Genomic DNA, 14,696 nt, shown 5'->3' on the forward strand with positions numbered 1-14,696 from the left:
ACGTCCGTTCACACGTCAGAGGCATCAAACCCGAGTCTTATGATCTCACGTAATAAGTCATGTGACGCCGTGGCGTCAAACTACACATGTGGACGATTTGCCGTAAACCCTTTAAAGCCGCTTTATGGAACCGGCTGTCTAAAAACCAACTAGGTTCAGTTACTTTTGTTTAGTATTACTGTCTTTAATGTTCTGTGCTTTTATTTTGGTAACGGTAGCTATGGTAACATCAACAGTTCTATCTGAGAAGGTTTAGCTCAACGAAGGAAAACGTTAACAAGACAGAGAAACGTATCAAAGGCAACTTAAATTTAGCTTCAGTCATTAAGGGAACAACAAGGTAACGGCGATTGAACTACATTTGAATATATTAAAATGTTTATAAAAATTCTGATTTCTTACATTTATGAAAGGAATTGTACCAATATAACTAGCGGCTGTAATTTTGTCTTGTTCAGCTCTTACAGTGGTTGATGAGATTTAAGGAAGGAGATAATAAATCATCATTTTACCACCTTCTGAACTGACTGCTGCTTTATGAGGAAGTCCAGCAAATATCCAGGTTCAGCTGCAGAAAGTTTCATAATCCAATAAGATTATTTTAACTGGAAACAGCCGAACCGTCCTGGTTCTGAACTGAACAGAACCCGGCGAACCGGTGGATGCCTGCGATTACAGGATGACAATTAATATTGTACAATTAGGATTATTTTTGCAGAAGAAATTAAAAATGTGGAAAGTATGGTTCATAAATATGTAAAATTATTAGGTTTCCGTCTTTAAATTATTGAGCTAATATTTTTTTCTCTCCATTTTCATGTCGTTTTAATTAACCAACTTTAATTTCAGAATGGGAAGTTTTATTATTTTTAACGTGTAAAAGTAAAAAGAAAAACAATCTTGATTCAGTTTTTAAGTTTCGAATTTAAGCTGAAATCCTGGACAAAAAGTTGAAAATGTTAGAAAAAAGAGATAAACCTGAATATTTCAAATACTTTTTATTCAACCAAGAAGTTTTTCTTATTTTTCTGTCATATTTAAATGAAATGACCTTGTAAATTATTATTTATATTCTTCTGATTAATCAGTTTAGAAATATTAGACAAAACAAACCGTTCTTATAACTTCAGAGCAGCTGGAAGGCCTCCTTTCCATCACCCTAATCTGCAGAGCAGGATGAGGAAACAACCTGATTTATCAGCAGGTGAGTTTTGTGTGCCGTTGCCGTGGCGATACCTGAACCTGATCAGGAAGTCAGAGAGCCTTCCCGGGTTTGGAGCTTTATTGTTTTCAACATTAACAGCAAAACGCAGGAAGAGAAAATGTGAGGATGAGGAGACAGAACATCCTGAAACAGCATCCACCCGGACCAGAACCGGACCAGGTTCTGTTTGACTGGAATCGTTGCTCAGGTCTTTATGATGATCCATCATTAATCCATCGATTATCAATAGATTATAGACTGGTTCTGATTTCTGCAAAGCAACAGAAGCCACATTTCCACTGAACATCAAATTACGCAACTTGAAATTATGAAAATTAATTTGAACTTCAAGCTGTGTGAAAACTTCTGCAAGACAATCAAAGTAAGTTGATCATTCAATTCAAATCATTAGAAAGGCGTCTAAGCGAGGACCCGCTGTTAGCAGTAATCCTGTCTCCTGAGCAAGCATGTGGCGACAGTGGAAAGAAACAACACCTTTCAACAGGAAACCTCCAGCAGAAACAGAACCAGTAAGAACCCGTCAATCAAAACGCAGAGGAAGGTTAAAGGAAAAAACACAAACAACAAAACCAATCATACCGTAAATAAACCAAACATCAACCCAGAACACAATCTTCTTCTGACCGAGATGCAGTTAAATAAAGAAAATTATGAATAAATTAGAGCTGGGTGAAGCAGTCCACACCTGAACTGATTATTCCCACAAAGAAAGACAAATACTGTCAGATTTTAGTCTCTCATAAGAACTTTAGTCAGCAGTCAGAGTTTCCCCTCTGGTTCAGTTTCTACAAACTGTAAACCAGAAACCATGAAGACACTGAGTGGTTTGCTGTCAGGATGTTTCTGCTGAAAGACGATGATGATTCTTCTTTAAACCAGACTGTTGTTGGTCTCAGAGGCTCAGTTTGAGCCCGTCATGTCCGTCAACATGGAGCAAACCAAAAGATGGCTGCCTTGGTTTGAATAAAACTTCTAAAATGACTGATTGATCTGCAAAGGATCATCAGTAAAGGGGCAGCATCATCTAAAATCTTCTTGATTCTTGTATGTTTGAGAAATGCTTCAATCTCCATGGCAACCATTCAGCTGCAAAAAGCCTGGACCTTGCCCCGCCTTTGAGGCGCAGCTCCTCCCCCTGAGCTCCTTCAGACTAGCCAGCAGCAATTAACAAACATCTGGTGGAGCTGCGCATTACTGCTCAGAGCAGCGCTGGTGAAAACGTTGTTAAAGGGTTAATAGAGGAGCTATGTTGGGATGACTTCCTGGAGGCGGAGTTTCAGAAAGAGCAGGAGATTTTAAAGAGACAGAGACCTAAATTCAAGGTGTAAAATTACTAATTAAATTTCTTTACAGTCATATTTGATATACAAGATTTTTATAACAGTTTCAGTCCTCCTCAATTCAGTCATCTTCATCATCAAACCCAAAGTTGGTCCGTCCTCTGGACCTGCTGCCTTTGGTCGGGTTCTGGACTCCGGCTCCAGACTGGTACCCCTGCTGGTCCCCGTCATCCTCTCCCTGGCTCTCATATGGCTCCTCCTCCTGGCCCTGGTTCTGGTGGCGGTGCCGGCTCTCCTCCGGGGCGGACCAGCCCTGGTAGGGCCTCTCGCCCTGCTCCTGGGGGTAAAGGTCATCGTCAGGGGAGAAGGTGTCATCCAGGTTGTCGTCGTAGCGACGGTAGGAGCTGGCGTGGGCCTGCTGCTCGCGGGCATCCAGCTCCAAGATGCTGTGCCAAACGCCGTAGCAGCCATAGATCAGCAGGCCTGAGGGCAGAGGAAAACAGGCGGAGATTTAACAAATTCTTGTTTCTGATTTATTTACCAACTTAGAGACACATTTTATAGAATACTGGGCTTCTAGAAAAACACGCAGAATATTATAAAACACTGTCCACTTCTCCCAAACTGCTAACAATCCACCAGTGGAGATTATTCAGAGCAGCTGTTAGAAACCTGAGGCCTGATCGTCAACGGCCCAAACACAGCAGAGTACGACCAGAAACTCATGAAAGGAACTTTATCATTTTTAACAAGTTAATTTCATTCTGACATTAATGCCAGTGCTGCCACCTGGTGGGAAAAACATTTTCAAGTAGCTTCACAATATATCAAGTCACATTTATTTATTTGTCTGATATTGCAACTTCAAGGAACCATTTGGATGCAATATTTTGTTAGTTACCATATTTGAACAAACATGCATGCAAATCAAATTTTGCATGACAGAAATAAAAATGGACTGTTGATTGGACTGTTTCTGACTCCGCCCACATTTGGGTTTGCTCCCAAATATGTCAGGTCTACTTATTCTAACCCTCAAATAAAAAGGTGAAAGACACTTTAAGTACCAGAAAATTAGGAAATAAGATTCAGCTGAATTTCACAACTGAATGTAATTAAATACTTAGGACTTAAAAGTTCCTTTAAATCAAATTATTTCCTCTTTGTTTGCAGCATTGTGTACTGACACGTAGGAAAGGTTTGATGCTACATTTCGAGTCTAAAATGAACAATCTGAAGGTTTGAACTCACCTATCAGACACCAGATAGTGAACCTGGCCCAGGTGAGAGAGGACAGTTTTAGCATGAGGTAACTGTTAACCAAAATGGCCGCTGCAGGAACGAAGGGAACACACGGCGCCATGTAGGGCAGCCTCTGCTTGCTCTCCGGCTGCTGTATGATGAGCATCAGGAGCTTCGCCAGTGATCCCAGCATCAGAGTCGCCATCAGGCCGGAAAACACCGCTGCGGCGCCTGAGCCCTGCTCCACACCAAATATGACGGTGGACCAGAAGAGGAAGGACATGAAGAAGAGGGACAGGGTGCATCTGGTCACGATCTGGCCGGAGGCCGGGGTTGGGCGTGCTGTTGAGTCGGGGATTCCCAGCCGGAGTCGCAGGGTGTAGTAATGGCCGCCCAGAAGTCTTTTCAACAGAGAGGGAGGTCCGGTGTGAAAATGCGAGTCGTCTGATTCGCCTTCAGTCCCACCAGCGTGGTAGGAGGATCCGTCACGGTTGGAGCCTTCCATCATGATGTGGTCGTCTTTGGTAGGTTCATCTCCAACGTCCTTGATGTTGTCCACGTCTTCCTCTGAGATAAACTGGTGTGTGTCTGTCTCTTTGTCGGGCTGGTAGCGAAGCAGCAGCACACACACACTAACCAGAGTGTAAGCCAGCAAAGTGCCAATGGACATCATCTCGATCAGGTCCTGGAGGCTCACCAGGAGAGCCAGAACGGCCGCGAAGCTTCCCGACACCACACACGCCACCGCTGGAGTGTGTGTGAGAGCTGAGACATGCGTCAGGAACCTGCAAATACACACAAAACAGTAAATTAGCTTTTGTTTGTTTTATTATGTTGGTGTGCTTCAGCTGAGTCTTCACCTGAACAACAGACCATCGCGGGCCATGGCATAGATGACCCTTGGCATCGGGAACAAGGAGCCCAGCAGTGAGACTGTGAGTCCAGCTATGGAGCCAACAGCCACGGTGTATTTTCCCCACATGAAGCCGTGAACAGCAAACATCTCCATGAGTGGAGCACAGCCATCGATCAGGTTATAGGGAACCATAAGAGTGAGGATCACGCTCACCTGGAGGGAAAACAAAGACCACAGTTAGTGTTTTACTCAAAACTGCTTAGGAATGAGGACCAGTCAGGAGATGCTGTGTTGGCGCAGCGGCAAAACACAACCCACATATGGAGGCCTTAGTCCTTGTGGTAGTAGTCGCAGGTTCGATTCCCGGCCTGCCGACATTTGCCAGATGTCTTCCCCCTTTTTCATTACCATATTTCCTGTATGAACTACTTTCAAATAAAGGTCAACAGAGCCAACGAAACCTTTTAAAAAAAGAAATGAGGACCAGTCAGAGACTAAACATTCAAGGCATCCAGACCCAGTTAAGAGTTTGAATATCAAGGCAAAACCAAGACATTAACACACCAAGTCGACATCAAAATGACGGAATCCCAACACCAGGACAAGATCAGAAATACAAGGTTCCAGACCAAGTCAAGATCAAGTCCAAAGATACACAAGATAAAGACTTTAAAAGGCTAAGATCAAAACCAGGTTCTCCTAAACAAAGTCAATATCAAAACATTAAAGGGTCCATAAACCAACTTGATCAATACAGCAGAGTCTCAACACCAGGACAAGACCAAACACCAAGGGTTTTAGACCAAGTCAAGATCCAGACCAGAGAGTCTCTGAAGAGGGTTCAGACTAAGTAAAGATCAAAACCAGGTTCTCCTGAACCAACAGCTCAGTACCAAGAGTCCAGTACAAACCAGAGTCAAAACAAAAGCTGTTTTCTAATAATTTCTTAAGGGATGAAAGTTATTTTCCCCTAAACCTAATAAATAACACACCCAGCAGCGTTTTGAATCCTCCTTTCAGGAAGAGACGATGTGTTTCTTATGTTTAAAGATGAACATCTGTGAACTGACCGAGACGTAGGCGGTGAGGCAGGTGACCAGTGAGGCGGTGATGGCGTAAGGGATGGATGTGTTGGCATTTTTCGCCTCCTCTCCAGTTGTTGCGATGATGTCAAACCCAATGAAGGCGTAGAAACAGGTAGCTGCACCTTTCATCACCTAGACACGGAAAATTACAGAAACTGCTCAAAACTTTGACAATTTGTAGTTCAAATGCAAAAGTAGCAACAAACCTACTAAAAAAAAATTAAGGAGCAAAAATGAAACACTTTCAAACAAAAGATGGCCAAGACTGAAAAATGTTTTTAATGAGAGCAACAATTAAAACTGCTTCCAAGAGTCATAAACAAAGTGCATGAAGGGAAACTTTACTCGATTGTTTCCAAGTTAAAAGCTCCTTAACGATATGAGTTTAAGCATTTTGGACTAGTAGATAAAAAGAGAAGGAGTAGTGCATTTCCAACAAACAATATCAGAAATGTTGAAAGTTTGAAAAGTCAGAAATTTTGAGGTTGATCTCAGAAATGTTCTAGAAAACAATGTAGAAATTTCAGTTACAAAAGTTGCATGTTTTTTTTTTCCAAGTTTTTTCTAAAAAAAAATTCTAAAATGAATCTCAACTGAGTTTCTTTCTATTAAATTTTTGACTTTCCAAACTCAGAAATTTTCTGTTTTTTTCTAGAAAATATCTGAGATTTTTTGGCAGAAATCTCATTTTTTCTGTCGATGGTCCTGCTGTACTTTCAATACAACAGGAGTTTACCATATCTTTTAAAAATGTCCTCCTTTAAATTCAAAACTAAAGTAGCTGTCAAAGTGTGAATATTGTTTAATAATTTCTGATTTTGGATCATGTGACCATGTGAACGTCGCCATGTCTCACCCCGGACCAGCCGTACGGCAGGAACCTGCCGCCCTCCCAGTTGCTAGCTGACAGGAAGAAGAGCCCGGCGATGATCATGAAGGCCCAGACAACGACGTTGACGACGTTTAGGACGTTATTGAAGCCCACAGAGTTTTTCACACCGAGGGCGATGATCACTGTGACCAGCAGGGCGATGAACAGGGCCAGCAGGTCGGGATACGTGTCCTCACCTTTACCTGAAACACAGGAAGAGAATGAATGACTTTCTGGATCGGATCCAACTTTATTTTTAGGACCACAGCAAACTCCAGCATTGTTAATGAGCTGCAGTCACTGACCCAGTCCTCTGAGCGTGCCCAGGTGTGTTATCATGTAGTTACTGATGCTGTGATTGGCCAGCGAGTCGAACATGCTGCTGAGAGCCGACGCCCCGGCCGCCGTGCCGATCAGATACTCCAGGATCAGATTCCAGCCGATGAAAAACGCCACAAACTCGCCGACCGTCACGTAGCTGTAGGTGTACGCCGAGCCCGTGGTTTTAGGGACCCGGACTCCGAACTCTGCGTAGCAAACTCCTTCCAGGAAAACACAGAAACATGACAACAAATTCATTCAAGTTCTGACAAAAACATCCAAACCTTACTAATGAAAGACAGTAATTAGGCAAAATGTTATATCTTTGTTGAGAATTTGAAAATGGGTAGTATCTGTTTGAAGAATGTATGTTGAACTAAAACCATTTTTAAATTGGTGCCAAAAGGTTGAAAAAGTAAAACAACAGAGGAAGTTCCAAAAATATGTAAAAGAATTAAATCTGAATGAGAAAAACTTTAACAGGTAGGCCAAAGTCAAAGACAACAAAGTTCAACAAACTCTAATAAGATGGTCATGAAATAAACATCAGATAAAAAAAACAGTGGAAACATGTTGGGGAAGAAAGCGAGAAGGCCTGTGTCACTCCTTCTGTTTCGTCTCAACAGTCATTTCACCAAAGCAGCAGCAAATATATTCATTCAAAGGAGCAAAACAAAATGATTACTGTTATAAACGACAACAGAAATAACAGCACAAGAAAAAAACTAATTTTAACGTATTGTTTCTGTTTACATATAGGCTAGTGGAAGAGCTAGTGCAGCACAGGAAGCTGATACAGGAAGCTAGAAAAAAGCTGAATAAACTTACTGAAACTATTGAAATCATAACAAAAATATTAACTAACATCTTTACATTAAATATAAACAAAACAATATGGACTGTAAGTGATTTTTTTTTGTTCAAGCTAGCATTAGTACTGTAACCCAGCAAGATGAAACAGGAAGCTAGAAGAGTAACAAAAATATTACTGATTGTAGCATTCTTATTACAGACGTAAAGAACAAAATTATAAACTCTACACTTATTGTTGCTTCTTACATAAAACCATAAAAACTGGGGTTAGCATTACCGCAGTTAGCTGCTACAAACTTAGAAAATTAGCTTTTCAAAACATGAAAACAACTTTTAGAGAAAAACAATAAGCACTTCACAAGATTTTATTTAATTTTATTTGTACATTTGTTTTATTTTTCTGATTTCTAATTTTCCTGATATATTTAATCCTTACAAAATAACTTTCATTTTATTGTTGACATGAAACCACAGACACATAATTTCCCTTCCAGATCAATAAAGTCTCTCTCTCTGCCAATTCTTTTATTTTTTCCTAATCAGTTGGTTTGTGTTGGTAAAAGTTCATTTTTAAAAGTAATCTCTGAGTTTCCATCATGGTTGAGGCCGTTTACCTGACAGTATGGAGGCCAGCGCCGCAATGATGAAGGACAGGATGACCCCTGGCCCGGCCATCGCCTTGGCGACCAGCCCGGCCACCACGTACATCCCAGTGCCCACGCAGCTGCCCACGCCCAGTGACACCAGGTCCAGGGTGGTGAGGACCTTGGCCAGCCCCGCGGCGGCGCCCTCCGGCAGCTCGGTGAGGTCGTCGGCGCCGTGGGCCATGGAGCCCACGGGTTTGGTCCTCAGCAGGCGGGAGCTCATGGCGAACCAGGCCTCGCCCAGCGACAGCCGACCCAGCCACGCCGCCATCGCTCCACCTGCTGATCACCTGCTGATGTTAACGAGCTTCACAGCCTGCCTGCCATCGCTCCAGTCTCACCCGGACCGCACCAGAACCAGAACCCAGAGGAAGAGGAGAGAAGCTATGAAGACACAAAACGACATGTTGTGGTTAATCTGGAGAAATTCACTAAACGCTCAGATGGATTTCAGATGGAGGTTGCTGGAACGGAGCGGTTCTGCTGGTTTCCATTAACACTGGTACCACATTCCTGAACTGGTTCCAGTTCAGCACAGCAAAAGCCTAGAAGTGTTTCCAACTCTTATCTCTCCTTGCTGAGATGATTTCACTTTTACTTCAGGTCTGTTTGGTCCTTCAGCCTCAGATTTAACATCCTGCTGTGGTTCCTGTGGACCTGCTGGGTTTTCATTCATTATTTTACAATAATATGAAACTTATTTGCTGTTTGTTCTGTATAATTTTAGGGTCAAAGGTTATTGCTTGTGTCTGTTTCTGCATCAATTCAGAAAATATTTTGCAACAAATCTAGTCCAGGTGTTCCTGTTTCTTCTTCTTCTTCTCTTCCTCCTCAGTTGTTTTCTAGCTCAGTGATCAAAGTTGCATCTTGTTTGTTTTTACTGACAGGATCCTCAGCGGTTAGAAGATCTGCAGGATTTGGAGATTCTGGAGGATTTTCTACATTAAAATAATTATGGCTGGGCGTGCCGTGGTGGCGTAGTGGTTGGCGCGACCCGTATTTGGAGGCCTTGATTCCTCGACGCGGCCGTCGCGGGTTCGACTCCCGGACCCGACAACATTTGCCACATGTCTTCCCCCCTCTCCTTCCCTGATTCCTGTTAGCCTACTATCATATAAGGGACACTAGAGCCCACAAAAGACCCCCTGGAGGGGTTAAAAAATTAATAATAATAATAATAATAATTATGGCTTTAAACACACATTGTGGTAAAATCCACCTTCATTTGTGCTTTAAAACCAGCAAAATATTCATAATTTGCAGAACCAATATTGAGTCCTGCCTTCGGGGTTCTGGTTCTGTGAACAGTTGATGCCCAGTTTGTTCCCAGTTAGTTCCCAGTGGGCCCAGTTGGTTCCCCTGCTCTGCTGTTCTTCTGACCCACTCGAGCGAGACTCGCTCTCTGAAACTTTAATGACGCCTTGGATCGACTTTCACAGTGGAAAACTACAACAAACCAACTTCTGGTCCTGTTAAAGTGCAGCTTCACCATCCAGGTGATGAAAACAGAAACACCTGCGACAAACAGCAGCAGATTAAAGCAGCAGCAGCAGCTGCAGCAGCTGCAGCACACCTGAGCACACAGGTAAATACTCACTGGCCGTGTCCGTCCTGCTGCTGAGCGGGTCTGAGCCGCGGCGCTGCAGAGTCTCTTTACTCCTGCAGAGCGGCGTCATGCGACCAGGCTGCTGAAATATTCAACATCATGTTTGTTTCTATGGAAACTCAGCAGGCGGAGCTTCACTGGAAAAAAGGTTTGAGTTTAATTATCTGCACAATAAAATGTTTTTGTTTTGATGTTAATAAAATAATATGAAGGATATAATCTGAGACAAAGTTATAAAAGGAACGCCTGTATAAGTTTCCCTATTGGTCAATCAGTTGCTATGGAAACAATTTCATATCAGTTTGTTATTGAAGCAATTTATTTAAGATAAGATGATTTATTTGTTTCCCTTGGGAAAAGTTTGACTTAAAAGAAAGAACAGTGTGATAAAGACTAAACAAAAGTTCAAATCAAAGACAATAAATATATAAAACTCAATTAATTCAATAAACATATAAAGCATTTCAAAATAAACCAGTCTGTTACTGGTTTTGTACCAGTAAAAGACTGAGTTTTGTACTTTTAAATTAGTTTTTAAAAGTACATTTTCAGAAAAGCAGAACTAACCTGCAGTGAAATTATAACGTTTTTCACTGCATTCTGAACAAAATTATATTAAATAAACTAATTAAAACAAAAATCTAAATGAAAAAGCAGTTTAATACATTAAGTAAAGCCAGTACAAATAATAAAAAATAAATAAATCTGAAATTTAAAAAAAGACTGCAAGTGATTATTTTTTAAAAGCCTCTATTAAATAAAGTTAAATTAAAAAAATAAAATGAATATTATTTAAATGAATAAAATGCCACCAATGGAATAAATGAATAAATGACACTATTCTATGAATTAAATTTTAAAAGTCTCATTTTAATAAATAAATTAATAAAAGTGAAATAAAGAAACTAAATTCATCAGAGAATATTTCAGTGTTTTCATGAACAATAATGTAGCATAAAACTGCAGAGCTGGATGTGGTGTGTTGGTTTAATCTGGTGGTAATCTGATGCTCAGAGTCAGATTACAGCCTCACCTGCAGGCTGCAGGTTTACGGAGGAAACGGGACAGAAAAATACTCCAGAGTCCAGCAGCTTCAAGTCAAAGATTTTAGGTCGTTTTCCAGCAATTTGGATGCAAATATTTTGAGTAGATTTTATTTTAATTTCCACACTAGGACTGAGTGACTCCACAGCTGCTTGTGTCTCATTAATGTTAGCAGATGTTGGCAGCTGTGATGTGATCTAGAGATTCTGTTTTAAACTGAGTTTATACGCCTCTGGAAATTAAACGTTTCACTGATTTTACTCTTTATAAAGTATATGTTTGAGTAAAATGAACATTGTTCTTTTATTCTATGAATTACTGACATGTCTCTTAATTTTGTTTGTGAATATATGGAAATAAGCAGTTAGATTTAGAAAACTGCACCAACAAATCTCTTCTTGTGGGTCTTAGCCCTGCTGGGGGCTCAGCAGCCCTAACGGTCAGATCCTAGAATCGGCCCTGGTTCCCAGCGGCCTGGCTGGCCGTCCGGAGCCCAGCCTGGTGGTGAACTCAGGATCGCTGAGGGGTGTGACCCAGGGTTGGGTTCCCATTTATTAAAAAGCAATCCCTCTGGTATCTGCCTTGCTGAAACTCCCACAGAATCCAGTTGCGATACTGAAAAGAAAGATGGCCCCCATCCCCTCCTTTCATTTTCTGAGGCTGTCGCAGCATTGCAGAGTCACACCAGCTTCAGATGCCTTCAGTGAACCGATTACATTTTAGATTTCTAAGTTTTGATAAGTCAGTTGTTTTGAACAAAGAAATGTTGTGCTGACAGTTAAACCTGATATTCCTCTTCTTCCTGCTCTGAAACGCGCCCTGACTGGGTGGAGCCAAGGTCTGCTGAAGGCGAAAGCTGATTCGAAACTCACACAGTCACTGAGACTGAGAGCAGAAATGGAGCAGAATCAGCTGGACAGAGAAAGTTTCTCCTGTCCGATCTGTCTGGATCTACTGAACGATCCGGTGACGATTCCCTGTGGACACAGCTACTGCATGAGCTGTATCAAAACCCACTGGGATGAAGAGGATCGGAGGAGAATCCACAGCTGCCCTCAGTGCAGGGAGACGTTCATACCAAGGCCTGTTTTGAAGAAAAACACAATGTTTGCAGCTTTAGTGGAGCAATTACAAAAGACTGAACACCAAGCTGCTCCTGCTGATCCCCGCTATGCTGGACCTGAAGATGTGGTTTGTGATTTCTGCACTGGAAGAAAACTGAAAGCCATCAAGTCCTGTTTAGTCTGTCTGGCCTCTTACTGTGAGAAACACCTTCAGCCTCATTATGATTCAGCTGCATTTCGGAAACACAAGCTGGTGGAGCCGTCCAACAACCTCCAGGAGAAAATCTGCTCTAAGCACGATAAGTTGTTGGAGATCTTCTGCCGCACTGATCAGAAGTGTATCTGTTACCTCTGCACTATGGATGAACATAAAGGCCATGAGACAGTTTCCGCTGCAGCAGAAAGAGCTGAGAGGCAGAAGAAACTCCAGGAGAGACAAGGAAACATCCAGCAGAGAATCCAGGACAGAGAGAAAGATGTGAAGCTGCTTCAACAGGAGGTGGAGGCCATCAATCACTCTGCTGATAAAACAGTGGAGGACAGTGAGAAGATCTTCACCCAGCTGATCCGTCTCCTCCAGGAAAGAAGCTCTGATGTGAAGCAGCAGATCAGATCCCAGCAGGAAACTGAAGTGAGTCGAGTCAAAGATGTTCAGGAGAAGCTGGAGCAGGAGATCACTGAGCTGAAGAGGAAAGACGCTGAGCTGGAGCAGCTCTCACACACAGAGGATCACAACCAGTTTCTCCTCAACTACCCCTCACTGCCAGCACTCAGTGAGTCTACACACTCATCCAGCATCAACATCCGTCCTCTGAGACACTTTGAGGACGTGACAGCAGCTGTGTCAGAGCTCAGAGACAAACTACAGGACGTCCTGAGAGACTCATGGACAAACATCTCACTGAAAATCACTGAGGTGGATGTTCTACTGTCAGAACCAGAACCAAAGAGCAGAGCTGGATTCTTAAAGTATTCATGTGAAATCACCCTGGATCCAAACACAGCACACACACAGCTGGGCCTGTCAGAGGGGAACAGGAAGGTGATGAGGATGAATCAACCTCAGCTTTATTCTACTCACCCAGACAGATTCACTAATTATTCTCAGGTTCTGAGCAGAGAGAGTCTGACTGGATGTTGTTACTGGGAGGTGAAGTGGACCGGGTCGGTTTGTGTTGCTGTCGCATACAAGAACATCAGCAGAGCAGGAGGTGAGCTTGAATGTAGATTTGGACGCAATGACAAATCTTGGGCTTTAGATTGTCAACAAAAAGGTCTTGAATTTGTTCACAAAAGCATCTGGACCTCCATCTCGGGTCCAGTTTCCTCCAGACTGGGAGTGTATCTGGACCACAGAGCAGGTCTTCTGTCCTTCTACAGCGTCTCAGAAACCATGACTCTGATCCACAGAGTCCAGACCAGGTTCACTCAGCCGCTTCACGCTGGGGTTGGGATTGGTTTAAGAAGCTCTGCAGAGTTCAGTAAACCCAACTAGCTTTCCTCTCCTCTCTGATGCTTGATCCGGGTTCATGGTTCTGATGTCTCTGCTGTTCGGTTCTTCTCTGGTTTATATGTAGCTCTCTGTGTTCCAGGAAATCACTGCTGATGTTTTCTTTCATCATTATATGATACAGAAATATTTAAAAGTCTAAACTTGTCTGGGCTCTGATGGCTTTAATATTTGTACTGATTGTTTTTGAATATTCTGGTTTCTCTGCAGAACAAATGTTGTTTAAATCATTTGGAATCGAAGTGAACTGGACTTGATTCTGTTTTCCTTATTGTGATCCAAACTCAACTAAAAACCCACATGTTTAAAATTGTATTTGAAATGTAATCAATTACAAATTTATTGATGGAACTTGACTTAATGCTGTGTTTTGATTGTTGATTCTATGTTGCATTGTGTTTCTGTGTTTGTAATAATGTAAAGCACTTTGAAATGCTTTGCTGCTGAAATGTGCAATACAAATAAAATTTGATTGATTGATTGATTGATTGATCCAAAGAAAATACGGAAATCAACTTAGAAATTATGCTGTTTTATATCCGCTTTTCTCTCTTTGGCGTGCTTCAATAAAACGACTTGATTACAGAGAAATATGGAATGTTTTCTCTTCATTATGACAATAAATTGTGAGTTTTTTCATCTAAAAGGCAGAACTATTTTTTTCAGTGTGTCTCATGATTACTCCTAAATGGTGGGTTTAGTTTTAAGGTCTTCATGTTTTCCAGTCATGGTGAAATCTACTGGGATCCAAACACATGGTTCCGTAAACCACGGCCCCAGATCTGATCCGGTATGTTAGTTTGATCTTTGAAACAACCAAAAGCTACTAAATCTGTGGAAAATTCAGAATGTTGTGAGGATTTGATTTGCAGACTCTTCATGACGTCAGAGAACCACACAGGTTATTGCAGCCGTTTGTAAAGTTACACAGTAACTTACTCAGGTTTATTTTTGCCTGTTAAAAAGAAAAAAAAAGAGTTAATTTAATTGTCAAACTAAATATTTAGGTTGCCAGCTAAATTTCTAGCTCGTAACTACATATTTAGCTCATATGCAAACTAGCTTGCTGATAAACGGAAGTGGAACATCAAAACAAAAGCTGGGTTTTGCAGACCTTTTATGAGGCTCCGCTGCT

At 41.8% G+C, this 14,696-nt stretch overlaps 3 protein-coding genes across 37 annotated transcripts in view; 1 reads left to right on the top strand and 2 right to left on the bottom strand.

Annotated features, from left to right (window-relative positions):
- The window catches only part of LOC114136418 (NACHT, LRR and PYD domains-containing protein 3-like), a 476,176-nt gene that overhangs the window by 244,671 nt on the left and 216,809 nt on the right, over nt 1-14,696 (bottom strand). The window lies entirely within an intron of this gene.
- On the bottom strand, nt 1,699-10,280 carry LOC114136430 (probable cationic amino acid transporter). The gene is made up of 8 exons (XM_028004417.1): nt 9,935-10,280; nt 8,308-8,721; nt 6,865-7,101; nt 6,545-6,762; nt 5,674-5,820; nt 4,608-4,816; nt 3,757-4,532; nt 1,699-2,988 (listed from the first exon to the last, which is right to left on the bottom strand). The coding sequence occupies exons 2-8, from the start codon at nt 8,606-8,608 to the stop codon at nt 2,627-2,629; spliced, it is 2,250 nt and encodes a 749-aa protein (XP_027860218.1). The 5' UTR covers nt 8,609-8,721; nt 9,935-10,280; the 3' UTR covers nt 1,699-2,626.
- LOC114136443 (tripartite motif-containing protein 16-like) lies at nt 11,841-13,567 on the top strand. Its single transcript, XM_028004438.1, has 2 exons — nt 11,841-13,262; nt 13,348-13,567. The coding sequence occupies exons 1-2, from the start codon at nt 11,885-11,887 to the stop codon at nt 13,446-13,448; spliced, it is 1,479 nt and encodes a 492-aa protein (XP_027860239.1). The 5' UTR covers nt 11,841-11,884; the 3' UTR covers nt 13,449-13,567.

The sequence above is a fragment of the Xiphophorus couchianus genome, chromosome 21, assembly GCF_001444195.1.
Source record: "Xiphophorus couchianus chromosome 21, X_couchianus-1.0, whole genome shotgun sequence".
Taxonomy (NCBI): Eukaryota; Metazoa; Chordata; class Actinopteri; order Cyprinodontiformes; family Poeciliidae; genus Xiphophorus; species Xiphophorus couchianus.